Source organism: Vicugna pacos, chromosome 4 (assembly GCF_048564905.1).
Source record: "Vicugna pacos chromosome 4, VicPac4, whole genome shotgun sequence".
Lineage (NCBI taxonomy): Eukaryota > Metazoa > Chordata > Mammalia > Artiodactyla > Camelidae > Vicugna > Vicugna pacos.
The window spans coordinates 69,591,482-69,611,219 of record NC_132990.1 but is presented as its reverse complement, the minus strand read 5'-3'; the positions used below and the strand labels follow the sequence as shown (position 1 = coordinate 69,611,219).

The 19,738-nt window shown below is 49.7% G+C and overlaps 1 protein-coding gene across 4 annotated transcripts in view; it reads left to right on the top strand.

The window, feature by feature from the left end:
• DENND1A (DENN domain containing 1A) overlaps positions 1-19,738 on the top strand; it is a 476,944-nt gene that overhangs the window by 391,018 nt on the left and 66,188 nt on the right. For all 4 annotated transcript variants that reach the window (XM_072960109.1, XM_072960107.1, XM_072960108.1 and 1 more), the window contains exon 14: positions 19,583-19,687. In XM_072960109.1, coding sequence (XP_072816210.1) covers positions 19,583-19,687 — 105 coding nt within the window. The remainder of the gene's footprint in view (positions 1-19,582; positions 19,688-19,738) is intronic.

The following is a 19,738-nucleotide window of genomic DNA, read 5'->3' as shown; positions in this document are numbered from 1 at the left end:
GGGTGGGGAGCAAGGGCCGGGGAGGCAGGAAGGGTGGGCAGGGACCAGAACAGGAGGCCCTCAAATGCAGGGTGAAGACTTTGGACTTCTTGTCCACCGCACTCTCCCCAGGACCTCCATGGCACCTGTATATAGCAGGTTTTCAGTCAGTGTTGGTGAGTGGAGGGACAGCCACCCTCGAGGCAGGACAATCACTGAAAGATTTAAGACGGTATCAGAGGGCTGGCTGGAAGACTCCCTGGGTGGCGCTGTCTGCACATGCCCTGATGGACCAGAGGACACTGGGATTCGAGGGTCAAGTCCTCACCGCAGGTCTCTGCCTCCACGTGAGAGCTCTGCTCTAGATGGCCCAGTCGCTCAGGAGTCGGGGTGGGATTCAAACCCAGAGCCAACCACTCTGTCTCCCTTCACCAAGTGGCCCACTAGATAGAGGTTTCCTAAATGATTGGGAATACAAGGAATTTCCAGCATGAGCTCCTTGGGTTCTGAATAGGAAACTTTTACGATAGAAGTCAGGCTGTCCAAAGACCAGAGCTGCCAACTCAACAGAACCAAGTCACTCTGACCAGATTTAGATAATTTTTAAATGAATAAAGAAATATTTACTAGCTTATATTGGATGACCAAAATTATTAGGAGACACTAACCAGTTTGCTGTGAGTCCTAAGAGACTGAGAATGAATTTTTTTTTTAATAAAACTGTGTCTCAAATAAGGACAGTAATAAGAGGCACCAACCACTGAGTCTCCATGACATGTCTGGCCCTGAGTCAGGTACTTTGACATAAAATCCATCTGTGAGGTGGGTTGCATTATCCCCAAACTGAGGCTTTGTTAGCTAAAAACTTTCCCACGGTCACATAGATAGTGAGTAACAGAACCGGGATTCCTGGCTTAGCCCACTCCAGAGCCTGAACTGCCCCAGAACACACCACCCCTCCGAAGCCATCAGAAGGGATGTCAGTCAACACAGGGCGCTTCCTTCACGACAGGTGGAGTGCAGGGCAGACTCCAGCAAACATCAAGTGTGCACACATCCACACATCGTGTCCACCTCAAGCTGGGGACCCATGGAGCCCCGAAGCCTGGCCTGGGAATCCTCGGCTTTCCACGTAGAGAGAGTCTGCACGCAGAAGCAAGCATATAAGACCCGGGCTTTGCTGTATGCTGTACTAGAAACTTGCCTCCTGAGGTCCTTGGGGGGGGTCACCAGGCAGCCAGGTGGAGGAGCTGAGCAGCCCATCATCCATCCATTCACCAGCATCTCTGGAGCACTGTCTGTGTGCCAGGCCCTGCTCCTGGGGTTGGGGATTCAGTGGTGAACAAAACATAGTCCCTGCTCAGGGCCTCTGCAGGACTCTCAGAACAGAGAGGGCACCGTGTAAATTTGGGAAGGCTTCATAAAGGTGTAACTTCTTGAGCTGGGTCCTGATGAATGAGTAGTACACAGTTGCCAGGCCAACGGAATGACTGACAATGTGTATGATTGTGCTAAATAATAATAATGATGATGATGATGATAATGATGTACATACTGAGTTCCTACCACATGCCAGTGCTTTCAGTCCTCATAGCATCACCAGAAGGTTGGAGGCATCAGCTCCAGGTAACTGGGCTCAGACTGGCCTCTGTTTACTTGGCTTACAGGTACACGAGCCAGGGATGCAGAGTGCCTGCTTGCTGACTCAGCAGGGGCACAGAATCTGCCGTGGAGGATGGGTACCTCACACACCCTGGGTTGGGCATCCATGCAAGAGGCCTTGCTGAGATCAGACTCTCTTTCCTAAAAGCTGACAGTTCTCTTCTGAGCAGGAAGAAAGAAGCATAATCAGCTTCGGCTGAAGTGGTCCCCCTCCAGGAAGCCTTCCCTGATCACCCCACCCTGGGTGCAAGGATAGTGATGCCTACTGCAAACTTGTCTTAGTCACTAGCTGGTGGCAGCATGGCTGGTAGACCCTGACCACCACCACCCCACTTCCTTATTTGGGTTTCTTCATCTCTCAGAAGCTCAGTCTCTTCACCTTTACAACAGGAAGAATGGAACTAGTGGGCAAAGGCTGCCTTGCACGGTACCTGGCAGAGGTGGTCAGTTGGTAGACATGCACTTCCTTCCTGTGCATAGACCTTCCCTACCATCTCAGTCTCCCCCTCCATCTGCCCTGCTCCCCGCTCTTTCTCTGCATCCTCACTGTCCTGGTAGGCTTCTAAGTAGTTTCTGTCCTGCCTTCACTGTCTCCCCCAACTAATAGCTGCTGTTTAGCTCACCCGTGCATATTTTAGCCTCATAATTTTTCCTCCTGAATCAGCCTCTGCAAATTCTAATCACCTCGCGTTTTCGTCCCTGAATTCCCTCCAATTTAGAGATTCAAAAGAGGCGCTTCTCTGCATGAACATGCTGTGATTCAATTTGAAAATAAATTTCTCCTGGCAGCAGCCATCTTTCTGAAAAATGACATTTAAGACTGACAGTGGACAAAATTGTAAACAGGTTTCCAATCAGAAAAAAAAAGTCAGCGTTAAGTGCATTCTATGAATTTTTTTAAACAATGTGCGCGTGTTTGTGTGCGTGTCTATAATTGCAGCCTTGCTGTGACGCCGTCTGCTCCAGGGAGAATTCTGGGATGGTGTGGGTCTGTTTCGAACTATCTTGGTATTCTTTTACTTTTCAGAAAGCGGCTTCATTTCATGGGACTCACTCCCGTACAGGATTGTAGACGGTTCTTTAGTTCATCTATTCACTCACTCATTCAACACACAGGTTTTCAGGGCCTCTCGTGTGCCAGGCTGAGTGCTCACTAAGCAATAAGACGGTTCACTACCTACCTGTAAAGATCTCATGTCCTCAAGGGGGAGGCCGGCCAGGGAGCAAGGAACTGTATGTAAGGTGATAGAGGTCGGTTCAGGGTACCATGGGATCCCAAGAAAGTTCCAGAGAGGGGTGGCCATGGGGACAGGGATGGCTTCCCAGCGGCCATGACACTTGAGCTGGGCCCTGTAGGATGAGTCACAGCCTGATGAGGAAAGGAGGAAGGGGAGGAGCAGGGAGGTCCAAAACGGAGTGGTTGGCCTAGGGGAGCTGCAGGGATGGAGACTTCCCGTCTGCAGGGGGCCGTGTCAGGAGGTGTGGCTGGAGGGGCCTTTGGGGAGCCTTGGGGCCCTCACAGAGGCGGCGCTTTGAGTGGGTGTGGTGTGATGAGAGGGTCAGAGTGGTGCGTCAGCAGGAGTCGGTGGACAGAGCCTGGAAGCAGGGCCCCAGGAGGAGACAGGAGGCTGGGACCAACCAGGGCAGCCTCCCGGGTTCAGAGGAGGGCTCAGGGGGTAGGATATTTAGGAAGTAAAGAAGGTAGCCCTGCAGTAGAAAATCTGCTATCTTGCGTTTCTCTTAAAACAACTTTGTTCCTAAGTACCTCAGATTACCAGCTCGCTCTCCCTCCTTGTCTCTGGCTCTCTTTTTTCTTTTTCACTTTTTTTTTGTCTATCCTGACACAGGGAATATATTGCTAGTAAAACAAATTCAGCTGACATTTGCCTTCCCCACTCATCATTACAAAATAAAAGCTCTTTCCAGGGGTTCTTGGGGAGCCTTTTTGCCAGTCCACCTGGCTGGAACCACACATTACCCCGCCGTTACCTTCTAAAGGAAGCAAGAAGTTAGAGGCTCCCAGGGTACCCCCAGCGCAAGAGAGAGAATCATTTAGTCCCTGTAGAGAGGTTGTTGGCTTGGGGGTCCTGGAGGGGTGGACAGGCCAAGTAGGCAGTGAAAAGCCTGAAAATGTCCAGTCAAAACTCTGTCATCCACACGGTCTCTTTGGGCAGTTTCTCTTTTCCTTCTACCAAACCCCCCGGCCCCCACCAGCCGTGGGGCAAAGAGAGGGGAGGGCCAAGCAGGCGGCCTGCTGCAGGTCAAACAGGCTGCTCAGTACAGGATTCCAGACTCATCTTTCAGGGTCCGTGAGCATTAAAGGTAATGATTGGGAAGCCACCTTAAAAGCTGGTTTCCCAAGTGAAAAGAATTAAAAGCTTGTTGCTGGTATTCTGGGACCCAGTCTGAAAAGAACGACTAGAATGAAATTTGGACGTGATCGCAGGATGTCAGCTTTGTGCGTTGCTCCTCTCATCAAGAGCAAGTGAGATTGGATGACATTAGTGCCCTTTTGAAAGGTGACAGGTGACAGGAGAGAACCCAGACTTTACATTCACACATGCCTGGATGTGAACTCCCACCCACCACCTACTTGTTACATGGTCTCGGGCGAGTCGCTTGACCTTGCAGAACTTTGTTTTTAGATCTGTAAAAAGAAGGCAAGGTCTGGGCTTAGGCCATCCCAAGTCCTGCTGGGTCAAACGTAGTCCCACCCTCCCCTCTCGGCTTTGCCCATCACAGAAGTGACGTGGGGCACAGAGATCAGGAGCTGAAAGGTCATTAATCCAGGTTCTGGAAAGTCAGAGTCTGGGGCCCTGGCGGGTGAATGTCTTGGCATCACATAGGACTGTTATTGTCCCCATGCCCCAGTGAAAGAACACAAGTATAAAGACCCTCTGAGAACCTTCTCTTTTCCAGAAACCATGTGAGGTCGTAGTTTCAGTTGGTTTGTTTCCATTCAGTCACCAAATGTTCGCTGAGCACCCTTGTCTTTGAAGGAACCACTTTGAGAGAAACGGAGGTAGGTCCATCAGAAGGATTTGGAAAGCAGTTTAGTTTATTAGGAGCCTTACGTCCGTTTAATACTTACGTCCATCATGTGGTGCAGGAACTTGCCATTGTGTCCCTCCAGGCTGTAGCCAAAGATGAAGGAGTAAACCAGGCTTGGCCTCATCCCAGTCCCACCACTCACTCAGAAATGGCCTTAAACCGCTTAATGCACTGTCCTGCCTCTGATTTCTTCACCAGAAGTTGGAGGGTGTGATCCCAGCTTCCTTGGGATGGTGTGAGATACACCTGTGTAAAAGTACCTATGTGCTAAATGACTGTACCCATCACTGCTCTGGCAGGTTCTGCCCTGGGCACTGGGGACATGGTGGTAAGTAAGAGAAGCAGAGCCACTGTCCCCTTGGCACACACAGTTTCTGTCAGGAACAGACTCAAGCCAGACCACCTGGGTCAGACTCTGCCTGTGGGAACCCAGAGAGGTTAACTCACATTTCTATGCCTCAGTTTCCCAACTGTAAAATGGCAACAGCACCAATATCTACCTCCTGGGGTTGTTATGAGGATACATGTAAAACACTTAGAAAGGCACCTGGCCCATGGTAAGCACGTGTAAGTGTCTGCTGCTCTTGTTACTGCTATGTCACCATCCCCTCCCCCCAACCCTGGCTCCCAAATGCATTAGAATCATCCGAGCAGCTTTGTGAAGGTCTGAGCCATGGGCCCAGGAAGCTGCATTTAAAAGCCCTCCCCTAGGTGAGTCTCCTTGTGATACCAGATGTAGGAACCAATGATCAAAGTGATCAACAGTTGTTAGCTTCCCGTGCAGGTGAGGAAACTGAGCCTCAGAACAGGAACGAGTAAGCACTGGAACCAGAACACTGTCTCAGACTGGTGGCCCCCACGTCCGGGCTCTTGGGTAGACAGTTGCCCAAGATTGGCTGGCCAGTATGCTGGGCCTTGAACCAAATCTGGGTTTTCCATACTACAGTGACAGTTTTTCATGTAAAGGGTTTGATAGAATTGAATTAGCTATTTGGTCTGGAGAAGATCTCCCAAATAGGGAAATACCTCTATCTCACATGTTTAGACACATCTCAAATCTTTTACCCAGGAATCCCCCAAATACTTATCATCCGCCAGCTGTGAAGTGACTCCCTGAAGGAGGTGCTTAGGAAATTGTCTCCCCACATGGTCTCTTCACCTGCATATGTAGATGCAGAAATATTCCTGCCACTCCAGCACTCTATCTGGGTGACTCTTATAATTAATATTTACTTAAAACAATCATTAGTCTCTGCTGGGCAACATTAAACCCACGTTAGCAATATTTTTAGCCGGGCCTTCCCCACACCTGTGATGGCAGGCGAGTGGCAGCAGCGGGAACCCCTGTGGTGCTTTATAAATAAACCTCCCTGCACCTGGGCCAGCCGCCCCGCACGCCGCTCAGGCAGTGGCCGGGCCGGTGGGCGCTGTCCTGATGTGTGCCTGAAGCAGCCCACACCTCCGGTCGGGGTCTCTTGAGACAGTGTGACAGATGTGCCCCAGGCTAGATGCCCATGGAAGGGTTGAGGATTTCTCCAGTAAGAGTGAGGAGGACAATGATTATCTTAATTTGGATACTAGCTCTTTATGTTCCTTGTTCCCTTTACAGCACACAACAGCCTGATGGTGGGTCCTGTTCTTTTCCAGAAAAAGAAACCGAGGCCCAGAAAAGACAGTGCTTCCCCAAGGCCACACAGCCAGTGAGTGGGACTCCAACCCACTCTGAATGAACCCACACTTTTCACTCTACTCTTTCTCAACCTCAGTCCTATTTGATTCTGTTAAATGGTCAGGAAGGAGGGAAATGGAACTAAATTTACTGAGTGCCTACTACGTGCTAGGCAGTTTACATGGACTGGCCCAGTTACTTTTTACAACGGGAACTAGCTCATGGGTAGTAAGAGTGACTATTCCCATTTAATGGACAAAGAAACTGAGGCTCAGGAGAGTTCTAAGTTACATGCTAAAGATCCCATTGCTAGTAAGCATCTAAGCCAGAATCCAACTTGATTCTCCAACACTGAATGTTTCCCCACCTTGCCGAAGGCATTAATGAGAAATTTGCCATACACATGGATAATAAAAGTTAGTCTCACACAGAGCCTAAGATTTTGTCATTTTCATACAACTCAGATGATAATGAGCTTTCTGCCTAAAATTTTTGAGGTTTGTAAAGAACTTTTATCCCAGTAAAAATTTTATACAAGATTTTATGATTGTTGGGGTTCTTCCATAATTATTTAATCTAACCCTTAAAATAACCCTGTGCAAGTAGGTGTTACAAAGCCCACTTTACAGAGAAGTAAGCTGAGCGAAGAGAGGCCCAGCGTGTGCCCCAGGCCACTACCCAGCCGGGCAGGAGCTCAACCACAAAACCCCTCCTTTCTCCCCACATTCTCTCAGTGTTGCTCCCAGGCCTGGATCTGTTTAGTGGGGCCTAAAGAGTGAGGAATTTAGACACTTTTAATTGAGAAAGAGGTTGGAGCAGGAAGGAGTCTTGCGGTAGTGAAGCCCGGGGTAGCAGACCCCTTCAATAAAGGTGGCGACATTTCCTCACCCCCAGGAGCAGGCCGGAAGTTGTGATGGTCAGAGAACTACAAAAATAGCAGCTTTCACACTGATTCCTACACGGGAGGAACTGGTGGTTCCAGGGCAGATAAGAATGACTTTACAAGATGAAAATGATCAGTGAGGGCACACAGGTCTGGAGGGGAGCGGAGTTGGCATTTTTTGGCCCTGCAAATAGCTGCCCATCTGCTCTCTGTCAGAATATGTTAGGAGTGCATCTGGATTGCTGCCCCTGAGTCTCGGCTCCAGGCTGGTCATGTGGTTGTCTCCACGACAACTCCAGGAGTGGTGTAAACTGCTGCGCTTTGAGCCAGATGCTGCTCTGCACATGTGGTCTAATTAGACGGTGTTCCCGGCCTCCCGCCTCCCTCCGCTACCCCTCCCCGCACACACACCACGTTCTCTTCCCTTCTTCCCACTAACCCTCATCCTCATATCCTCGGTCTGTCTTGCTCTCCACCCCATTGGCCTCTTTCTCAGAAATGTTCCCGCTGCCTTATCTACAGTGAATAATTCATTCAACAAGCATCGGAGTGCCTGTGCCTACCCAGGCACTGTACTAGGACCTGGAGATGCAGACACAAGTGAGACTCCACCTGTGCCCGTGAGCGGTCTGCACCTAGTGAGGAAACACTCGGGCAGCCAGGCAGTGCAAAAATGGCAGGAAGTGCTCTAGTGGAGGTGAGCACGGGGGCGGCGGAAGCCACAGCACGGGAACCTGACCAGCCCAAGGCAGGAGGGAGGAAGGCAAGGGGGACCCTCCTCGGGCAGCTGTCCCCAAATTAATCCTTGAAGGACGAAGGGGCCTTCCACAGCCTAGCCTATAGGGGGTGGATTTGAGATGAGGCTCTGAGAAAATGAAACCTTTCCTTCCCTATAAAAGAAGTCTGCTCCTCGGATATCGGAGGCTCAGCTCAGGCCTGGCTGGGTTGTTTCAGGGCGAACCACCAGCACGTGCTGAGTAATTCTTTTTTGTACCTTTTTTGGCTGTTTGGTATTCTAAGGGACCAACATTCATCACTTCTTAGATCTCCAGCTGTCAGGGAAGATGGCCCCAAATAAGGAAGGAGAGAGTGAGCAACTCTCTCACTCACCTGATCTGTGACATGCCCCTAACCCCAGAGACATCACCTCCTCACTGTGCACCGCCAGCAAGGCCTTGTCATGGCCCCACTCCTCTGCTCGTGGCCCCACTCCTCTGCTCATGGCCTCCTGTGCTTCTGTATCTAGCAAGTGTCTGCTCCTCCCTGGAGCTTGGTTTTTATATCAGTTCCACCGCCCCTGCCGTGTGACCTTTCTTGAAGTCCGCTTCACTTGGCAGTCACCCCAACTGTGCTCTACCAGCACCCCATCACGGTGTTTGTTGAGTGAAAGATGCAGAAGGTCCCACATAAGATACAACACCCGGCTCTCAAAGGGTATCTTTCTAGAAAAAGAAGTTAGGACGTGAACCTCCATTGAGCACCTGCTGTGTGCTGCTCAGTATTAAAATGACAAATAGTGTGTCATTTCAAACCTCTCCATGTGAAGTAGGTGATATCCCCCATTTACAGAGGAGGAAACTGAGGCTCACAGAGGCTCACTTGCTTCCCCATTCTTGGAGCTCTGGGCTGCTCTGAACCTCTTTTGAGTCCCCAGGCAATACCTAATCGCCATCTAGAGACTCCAGACTCCTTGGACTAGGGCTGCAGTAGGTGGGAAAGGACTTTTTTTTGTGGAAAATCATTCTCTGTATCTCAGATTCCCCCAGAAACCCAGAGAGGGGGGAAAACATGTTTGGGCAACTGAGCATGCTCAGATGCCATGGAGTGTTGTAGGAAGAGCTTGCCTGGGCTTTGGGGTCAGACCAACCGGCTTCAAGTACAGCTCTGGCTCTTCACAGTGCTGTGCCTTGGGCACATCCCACCCTCTGTAAGATGAGGATATAAAGCCTCTCTTAATAAGGATATTGTGCAGATCCAGCCTTCAACCACAGTCACCATGTGCCTGCTGCTCCCTGCCCATGCAGGGGCCCCAAGAGGGCAGCTGTGGGATAACCACTTCTCTCCTTGCTCGAAGTTGTGGTCTGACTCCACTAACCCAACACGTGTCCAGAGCAGGTGGTGCACGTCACATGCTCTGAAGTAAATCTCAGAAAGTGTGTTTTGGGCAGAGAACTACCATTATTTGGGGTAGAGGACCAATGTTTTTTAGCCCCTGTAGGAGTCAGGCCATGAGCTAAGTAAGCATTTTACATGAATCACCTATCAATCCACACACAACCCTAGGAGGTAAATATCTCCCTCATTTTAGGAATGAGAAGACAGTCTCTGAGGGCTTAGGGCCTTGTCCCGTGTTCCAGGTGCAGAGCGGGGCGGAGCTGTCACTCCCACCTGAGTTCATTCCCTGTTCCCAACTCTGTACCGAGAGCTGTGCATCGTGACATATTTCCCTGTGAGAGGCTGCAGGTGACCTCGTAGAGAAAGGCCCTTTTTAGAAAGGCCTAGATGTGTGCCTAGAAACAGCACCTGTCAGCGTTTGAAAGTACGTTGAAGATTCTCTAGCTCAGCACCTTCCCATTACAGTTGAAGAAATTGAGGCCCAGACAAGGAAAAGGAGTGAAGGCCAGGCCAAGTGTTTCAACTCTTCCTTGTGCTCTTTCCCCTTCACGATGCTGCCATTTGTTCATGACTGAAAACTTGCTGCCAAAGCCTCCTGGGTGCCACGCTCCATGCAGGCGCCGAGGTTGGCCCTGGACAAGTGACATTCAGGGGAGGACCGATCCTCAGTGAGTGAACCAGTGAGTGAGCCCAGTGGTCCTGTGTGTGCACACGCTGTGGGTGAACTCCCTCGGCCAGGCCACCGAGGGCTGGCGGGCAGCATTCCTTTAGTGAGATCTGTCTGTCTTCCCTTCACTTAACTCAGAGGGTTGGAATTTTTCCTCTCCGCAGGCTAACTTGTGCTTCTCAGTTTTACCTTCCACGTCTTTCAGCCTTTTGATCCGTGAGTCCCACATTCCCATTGCTACAGCTGACACTGGTTCTCCTGCTGGTCGCTCTTCAGGTTGATTCCCATGTCTCCTAGGGGCCCACCAGCCCTCCTGACCCACCCTCCCTCCAGAATGTTCTCTCGAACTGTCTTCCCCTAACTGTCAGAAAACGAAATCCTCATCTGTAATCAGTTTGATACGTCCTTTCCTGGGACTTGGGAAAGCAAGAGTCACTGTGTTAAGACCTAGAACCTGGCTCTCAGTGACAGGGAGGCAAACACTGCTGCAGCCAAGGTGGCTGAGCAGGTGTGTGACACTGAGATCTGGGCATGTCTCTGTGTGGTTTCTGAACTGGGGAGAGAGCTGGCACTCCGCTGCAGCATGGGGATGGCCCCCATCTCTCACTTGGAGCCACTGCTCTTTGGACTCACCGACAGAATGGTACTGAATGCTCAGGGGATGAGAGTGGGGAACATGTTCGGCACATCCATAAGGAAACAGAGGCTGCAGGGGTGAGAGGGCTTCTGCAAGCTCAGAGGGGAGCCAGAACTCACTCAGCTCTCCAGAGCCCATTCTTCCTCGCCGCTCCATACTCCATCTCTCTGAATTGCTAGAGCAGCGCTGGTGTCGCCCAATACGTCAACTACTCTCGTGTTATTTCTCTCAGTCAGAGCAATAATATTGTGTCTCATGAACCCCAGGTCCAGACAGACTTGGCTACAAACCCTAGCTGACCAGCTTTGCAGCCTGAGGCAGGTGACTTCACCTTTCTGAGCCTCAATAGCCTTATCTGTAAAATGGAGGTCTAACCACACCTACCTCCCAGGTTGCCTTGGAGGATAAGTGAGATAATGCATGTGAAGGCACCCAGCACTGGGTCAGTGCTCTGTGAGTGGCAGCTGTTTTAATCACTGCACCTGCTTTCCTCCTCGAGCTGATTCCCATCTGCATTTCTTATGGAAAGAAAATTTTAAGCTAGTATGCATGAGGACCCACTTCATTGTGTCTCCTCGGCTTCCACAGGCCTCCCCGCTCATCTGCCATTCCTGCACTAATCAGAATTTCCTGACTTCCCGCTGTTTGTCTTGGTTAATGCGGGAGGAAGGGGCTGCTGGCACAGAGGAGCCAGGCGTGGGCCGCCGCGCCTGTGATTTGAATGTCTTTACTGTAATCTAGCGAGTGTGTGTGGGGGCTTCTGTCAATACCGAGCGGCTGGCCCGATCGGGCAAATACTGTCAGCCCGGCCGTCCCGGCCCCTGCAAATCAGCGGAGTAGCTCTCATCAGGCACCCACGTCTCCCCTGCCTTAAATCATCTGAGCAGGGAGCCGCCTTCACAGTGACACATTGATTCCTTGTTTAGGGCTTGTTATAGTCACAGGGGCCCAGGCTGGGAGGCTGTCCCTGCGTGCCGGGGCTGCCACACAAGTGGTTCGCAAGGCTGTCTTGGGCCTGTCGTCCCAAAACATGGCTCGGCCTAGCCAGAGCCATCGGACTGTAACTGTGCAGCGACCGCCCCCCATCCACCCTGGGGGCCCTCGAGCATGTGCCATGCGGTGCCTCGTGGAGGGTGGGGGGCAATTTGCTTGCACTTGGGAGTCACTCAGATCTACTGGCTCTGAAACTGAAGACAGAATGTTTCACCGCGTGGGTGCCCTTTCCTCATCTGTAACGTGGGTGTCGTGTATGAACGCCCTCTGCTCTGGTGAGGATTCAGGGAGAAGGTACGTGTTAGTCCAGAGCAAGTGTTCAGCTGACGTTGGCTCTCTTTTCCCTAAACTCGTGTCTGCTTCTGGCTAACCGGAAGCTCGCGGAATCTCATCCTGCTGTCCCTCCTTCCTGCCCGGCTTCCAGTAAGTGAGGATGTGGCATTCTCTAGGCCAGATACCGCACTAAGCCTTTTCGGTGCTGGCTGGGAACTCACCCAGGCTCCTTGGCCACCACCACTGCTGACCCCACGGGGAGCAGCCCTTCAGACCCAGCCGTGGGAGTGGTGCTGAGGCCCAGAGCAGGGGCTCGGTGTGAGAGCTCCACGTGGCCGGGAGGGCAGTGCTGGCTCCCAAAGGGAGGCTATAGAAGCACCCTCCAGACTTTATTGCACTTTGGCCAATAACTTGGGTGTTTTATTAAGAATTTGGAGATATTAAACAAAATGCAGTTGGATTGGGACTGCTGGTGATAAAGGAGGCCAGATTCTACAGCTTTCTTTGTAATATTTCTTTATTCTTAAATTTTACAAAATGTGTGTTGATTGGTCTAGGTGCTATGCTGGTCACTTTCACGTCCACCAGGGGTTCTCGGCCATGACTACATTAGAGTCACCTGGGGAGTTTTAGAAACTACCGAATCCCCTGGCTTTGGGGAATTTTAGAAGTGCCCCAGGTGATTCTAATCACTCTTTAATCCCCCAGTGATACCCTGAGGCAGGTGGGAGGAATGGGGATCTGAGAGGTCCAGTCATTTGCACATAGGGCAGAGCTGGGCCTGGAACCCAGCTCGGCGTCCCACTCTGCCATCTGCCTCCTCCTGGAGTGACTCAGACTCAGCTGATGTCTACTGCATGCCAGCCTTGGGGGCATAGATCAGAGCCTGCAGTGGGCTGGGGAGACCGGTGGGCACAGGTGGTGCTGGTGTGGGGCATAAAGGAGGAACAGGGGGGCCCTCTTCACCTGAGGCCATCAGGTTAGGTTCTCACAGGGAAGTCACGTGAGGAAGGAAGGCAGAGAAGTGAGAGTGTGTAAAACAGTTGGGGGGTGGTGGACAGTCCAGAATTTCTGGATCAGGAGATGAGTATGTGGACAAGGTAGACAATGTCATAAGAAAAGTCACCTGGGGAAGGTCATGAAGAGCCTTGAGTGTCGAGCTCAGGACTTTAGAAACCCCACTTCCATCAGCCCACAGACTTGCCTGAAGCTGTTCCGAGCTGCCCGTGGGATGGCAGACAGAGTCAACTACCAGAGCCCCTGCTGAGTACTTAGCCTGTGAAGGGAGAGACCCGGGCTGGCCTCACCAGTGTCCGGTGTGTGGCCGAGGCAGTCACGGGGCCCCGCGCTCAGAGAGGCCCGTGCCTGGTTTAATGCTCTGCTGTCACCATCTCGAAATTCTTAATAATTTTGCCTTCAAACTTATGCCTCGTAAATGAAGTCTGATGGGACAGGGGAGCAGGGCAGGAGCAGAGGAGATCTGCACAGACAGCCTCCTTGGAGCCTTGCCTCCCAACCCTCCCGTCCCATACAGAGCTTCCCAGCACACCCAGCACGCATGGGGCTCCCCACTTCCAGGGGAGCATGCAAGGTCTGTGGGGCACTGTCCACCCGGGAGGCTGCCCCGCGGGTCAGAACCAGAACATGCTTCAATGCTGAGAGAAGGCAGTGGTGTCCTAGGAGACACCAATGACCACAAAACCCAGCATGTTTCTTCCTCACCCCTGTGTGAGGCAGCCACTTCTCATGAAGACGATGACATGGGAGGGGAGGAGATGGAGCAGCCATTGTCCCTTTCCCTTCCCATCAGTAAGCTGAACATAGAGAATGTTAATGGAATGTGCATTTATCAAGAACTGAAATAAAAACAGTTGTTAGTTTTGTACAGCATTTCCACTGTCTGGGGAGAACAAAATACAAATGCATATATGATTTACAAACTACGACTCCACATATGTTAGCATTTAGAACTGGCATTGCACAGTACCAAGCTGAACAATAAAACCCGTGTTAATAATTTAAATTTTTATTTTTTTCTTTACACAGAATGACATTAAATAGTAAACTCTCAAAGCACCATAAAGAGTCTAGAAAGAGACCATGAAAAAAAAAAAAGAAAAAAGCTTTATACTTTAGTACTTAATAGCACTTTTTCCTACATACTCATTTTGCACTGGTCCCACAAATTATGTTACTAGCCTCAGTAAAACCCAATCTCTGCCCTCAAGAAATAGTTATTTGTGGAAAACCTACTTGTTGTCGGCTGTTTTAATCTTCCAAGCAACCCATAGAGATGGGCCAGCCTTGAGTCATTGTCACAGATGAGGAAAGACAAGTCACCTGAAACCACATGGCTAGTATCACATGAGTCAAGGTTCAAGTCCAGCTCTTTCTGACTCCAAGACATGTTCTCTCCCCACCATGTTGTATTACCTTAAGTGGATCACGTTATCTTTTCTAATTTTTTAAGGGTTTTTTGGCTTTACCCAAACAAAACAGAACAAAACCAGCCCTCTGGTGTGCCAGTTGTCACACTGGACTGCAGTATTTGTTCCCTGAACGAGGCAGGGTTCCTCGGTAACAGGAGCTTTTCTTTTTGATCTTTATTATGGAAAATTTCAAATTTATACAAAACAAATGGACTCTAATGTATCCATTGACCAGCTTCTACAATTATAAATATTCTTTCATTTAAAAAAATGTAATGTAATTTACATAACATAAAATTCACCGCTTCAACCATTTTTAGGTGGACAGCTCAGTGGCGTGAAATACATTCACACTGTTGCACAACCATCACCACCATCCTTCTCTAGAACTTTTCATCTTGCAAAACTGAAAGTTCTACACCCTTTAAACAACAGCCCCCCATCCCTCCCCTCCCTCTGGCAACCACCATGCTACTTTCTGTCCCTGTGAAGTTGACAATTCTAGATGTAAGTGGAATCAGACAGTATTTGTCCTTTTGTTACTAGCTTATTTCCTTTAGTGTAGTGTCTTCAAGTATCTTTCATGTTGTAGCACGTGCCATAAATTCCTTCCTTTTTAAGGCTGGGTGACATTTCATTGTGTGTGTATTTTGTTTGTCCATTCATCTAGAGACACTTTGATTGCTTCCAACTTTTGGCTATTGCAAATAACGCTGCTACTCCGCATCATCTCTACCTTCATCCACTCCCCACCCCTCATTCGATTATTAGCATTACTTGTAGGAACCGTATTTTATTCATCTTTGTATTCCCCTAACGCGGAGCCTGACATACAGTAGGTGTTTTTTAAATGTTTAGGTGGATGGCTCTTCCAAAACTATCATTTTAAATATTTTAAGCAAGGTCCATAATGAGTGGACACCTCCTTTTTTTCTTAGACTCACAAGGGAAATGTGCACATAAAATTTTGATAAAAAATTAAATTTATGAAGAAAAATGAGAATTTAATACTATATGTATGGATCAGCAGAACAAGGAAAGTAGCTAAAGAATCTGACGGGAGATTTTATTTTTATGCCAGTACCCACAATGCGGTGGACAAAAGCCAGGTATTTCTGGAAGAATCAGAAACCTCTGGAATCACCAGCTTCACCTGTTAAAAGTGATGGACTCGTTAGTAGTGGAATTTTCAGTTGATTCCACATATCCAGAAGATAATCTGCGAGTAAAACTTGTCTTTTTGTAACAAAGTCCTTGATAGGGTTAAGCAGCTGCGTTTAACTGTCCTTTGGGTCACAGATGGAAAGCTCTACTAATGGGATCCAAGCTTGAATGCTCACGGCCTGACTTGCCTGAATTAACGTTGCTTTCAGTCAGTAACCCCAGCACCTAGAGGGTCGCCCAGGAAGACAAAAGGTCTAATCAGCCTAACAGGAGAACTAAATCGGCACTTCTTACAAAGGAGGGAATTAACGAGACACCTTGTGGTCCTCCTTTCCTCTGCAGAGGTTTCAGCTGCAGGAGGGGGCTGACGGGCAGGTGGAAACCTTCACAAGGGAAGGAGCCTTCACAGTGGCTTGACTGCTTCCTCCTTCCCGGGACCTGGGTGTCTCCGAGCGGCTGGTGCTTGGAGTGTCCACCAGGAGAATCTGAGGGCTCCCACTTTAAAGAGAAGGCTTGTGCCCCCCAGCAGATGTCCAGGGGCAAACAGTTAGAACTGAGCCCTCGGAGAAAACCTGAGTCTACACGGACCATGCGGGTGATGGCTGGGCCGTGGAGGCCACCTGGTCTTAATCCCCGACTCTGCCACGTGCAGGCCGTGTGACCTGGAACAAGGCACCTTACCTGCTGTTCTGTAAGGAGCGGGTGAACCGCTATTTCCTTAGAAGGTGAGTAGCGCCAGGGGAACGTGCCCCTGTGCCTGCTGCCATTCAGACCTTTGAACAGGACTCCGAGTGACAGTGCCCCAGCGGGATTAGGATGGGACAGTTGCCCTGAACGGGTGGGATTTGCTCACCTGACCCTTATTCAGCCTTCCAGGCTCCACCAACACGGGCCCACTTCTCCCTAACATTTTTGCACCTGCTGCCCTGCGGGGATTAGCCTTTTCCTCTCTGACTCCTGTGGCCGTTTTGCCACCCACCCCACCCAGTGCACCACACTGTATGGAGCACTTGTTTCCATGTCCAGCCGACACTGCTGATGTTGTTTAAGCTCTTTGTGGAAAAGCCCCCAATGTCACATTTCCCCTGAGCCTTTCCCATCTGTGCCCATGTCCTACTGTTCATTTTTATAGCACAGACATCGGACCAGGGGGATGTCACCTCCAGTAAGTAGACAACAGGCCCAAAATGTTCACATCTCCCCAAAGCTGAGATCCTTTACACTCTCCTACCACTAAAGCCTGCCTCAGGCTACTCTCCCGTACAAATCTGGTTGCAAACTCTCTTGAATTTATTGGTCCCTCAGCAGACTTCTTCCTGGCAACGCTGGGCCAAAGCTCCAAGATTGAATGCTAACAGCTCCGAAGAGCGTTTCCTCTGAGCAGATCTAAGCTACCTGGACACAGGCGTCACTCACCTGGCATCAGGCTCTGAGACCTCTGTACCATCTGTCTAAGCAGTGTCTCGGCCACATGGAGACCACAGGGCCCCTGTGACAGGAACCAGAATCAAGCACATTCTCTGGCTCTTTAACCAGCATCCCTGAACTTCTGAGTGGGGACTGGGCTGTGCACTATCCTCAGGGAGTATAGAGATGAGTCCAGCAGGGCCTCTGCCCTCTTGAGCTCCCGATCACAGGGACACCAGTGAAGATTACCCAGCACCCCGGGGTGCACCAGGCACCATCGGAGCACTGAGCAGGGGTGATGACTGCCATACACAGGCCTGTGTTTAGAGGATGACAGTCCAGGTGGAAGGAGGAGAACTGACGAAAGCACGAAAGAAAGTGGGAAAGGACAGTCATGTGATCAGGGGATACATTTGAGCATAAGGGGAAAGGGCGGAGCATAGGAAAGTGACACAAAAGGATTCTGGAAAAGAAAGCTGGGTTCAGCTTAGGAAGGGTGTGTTTGCCTGGCTGCGGAGCTAGGACTCCTCCTTTCCTCTCCCACACGGGCCCCCATATGTGTGACCCGCATCCTGCTAGGCATTCAGTGTTGAGCAAAACAGATACTGTTCCTGCCCCCATGAAGCTTACAGCGTAGTGCAGGAATTAGTCACACAAGTGTAGCATCGCCACAATCAAAGTTCCTGAGTAGGGTAGTGACACGATCCAGTCTGCATTTTAGAAATCACTCAGGCCAGAAGAATTGAAGTGGACTGGGAGGAACAAGACAGGAGAGGGACATAAAGTTGAATGTCCACCTTGGCAGTCAGGCCTTTGCCGAGGCATGGAGAGCAGGGGACAGACAAATAAGACATTGCACTGGGAACATGGGAAAGACTTGGGGTGTCTGGTGGGTCTGCTGTGGTAGCTGTGGATAATGGCAACTTAAGAAAAGAAAGAAAAGCAGCTTTAAAGTGCACTCCAGATGGGATAGTCACTAGCAGTTTTGGCCATTTTGAGTTTGAAGTTCTGGTGGGTCATCCAGCTGTGGATTGAGATGTAGGGGCTTGGAATGAGAGATGTCTGAGCTGACAGTATTTATCAGGAGTCATCAGTGTACAAGTGACACTGTGCTCAGGGACAAGAGCTCCTGGAGAGAGAATTAGTTGCCCTGCTATGGTTCCAAGGGTGAGAATTAAAGCTTGTAGGCCACAGGAATGGAATTCCAGGTGGGCTTCTGTTGGTCATCACTAGCTGATCTCTCCACTGTTCGACAGGGCAAGTATAAATCCATGCCACAGTAAAAAAAAAAATATCATGAAAACTCTGCTTCCTGAGAAACTGGTATGCTTTTTTTCCTCACAGTGTAAAGTTTGCATTGTTCCCTTCTTGCTTCGGCAACCAGGAATCTCAGAGCTAATTTTGTAACTCAATTTTAGACTCCATATAGGACCTGCATATCCAGATACTCTTTTACCCAGTAAATACATTCTTACATATTTACGTATTTCCCAACTCTGATTTTTTTCCTTTGTTTTAGGTGCTCATGTAAGCTGCCTCAGATCCTTTGTAAAATTAGGTGGGGTGTTAACTGTATAAAAATAAGTATTTCCGTCACCCTAATATTTGAAGGTCTTTCTTGCCACCCTTGTGCAGTAAGTCTGCCCAGTTACTGAGCTAATACTGGCTAGATTTTAGCAGGAGGGATTCTTGGAATTTACAGCAGCTAGACAATAAATTTAACACTCACATAACTCATTAAAGCAGGATAAAAGTGGAGCTTCAAACATCTCTGTGTTTGCCACCAAGTCTGTGAAGGGAGTGGTACCTTTAATTCAGTTCAAGATATGAAAGTCTGATCTTTCAGAACAGAGAATACACTGTTGAAATTAAAGGCTTGTCTGTGTAGATGAGTACTCCAGATACCTTCAAAGGATTGAGGTGTTGACTATAAGGATGGGTTGTTTTTTAAGCGTAAGGTGTTATTTTCTTGACTCATAAAATGCAGTTCAGTTAAAACAAATTTCCTTATCAAACAGCATGAGCACAAAGTTGATTGGACAGTAAATCTTATTTTTGATCATCCTTTTTAATATAAATAATTATCTTCAAATTATAATTTGCTATTGGCAAAGATCACTCTGTAAATGGCTTTCAAACTGTGCTCCACAGCTGGTGCCTTAGGGACTGCAAAGGTGCGGGGGAGACCTTTGCAAGGAGAGCCCGGCCGCCGTCCCCACCCGCAGCCCCCAAGAGCAGCTGGGCGGTTGACTGTAGCAGGGCTCCTTCTGTATAAGGCACTATCCAAAGAAAGGGTTCCTCTCCTAAAAGTGAGAAGGAAAGTTTGCAAATCATCCCATGGAAAGGCCTATCCCACTCACTTGCTGTTGGGATCTGACCGTGGCTAATATGGAAGGGGCCGGGGGCAGGGTTTGGAATCCTGCCTTTGGTTCCCACCCTGCCTCCTACCAGCTCGGTGACTTGGGGAGATGCCTTTTCCTCTCTGAGATAGCTTCCTCTTCCGTAGAGTAGAATGCCTCGAGGATAACAGCCACTTCATAGGTAAGTGAGGATTAACAAATCAGCAGAAGTACAAGTGCCTCCTAACAGAGTTCAAGAGCTGATGGCTCTCACTCCACTCCTTTAACCCTCCCCTCCCGTCTCCATTTCCTAGGAGGAGCCAATCACCTTCTGCGAGGAAACCTTCGTGTCCCACTATCGCTCCGGAGCCATGCGGCAGTTCCTGCAGAATGCGACACAGCTGCAGCTCTTCAAACAGGTGCCTCCCTCCCTTGCCTGGCCTGTACCGTGCCTGGGTCCCTGCTGGTCC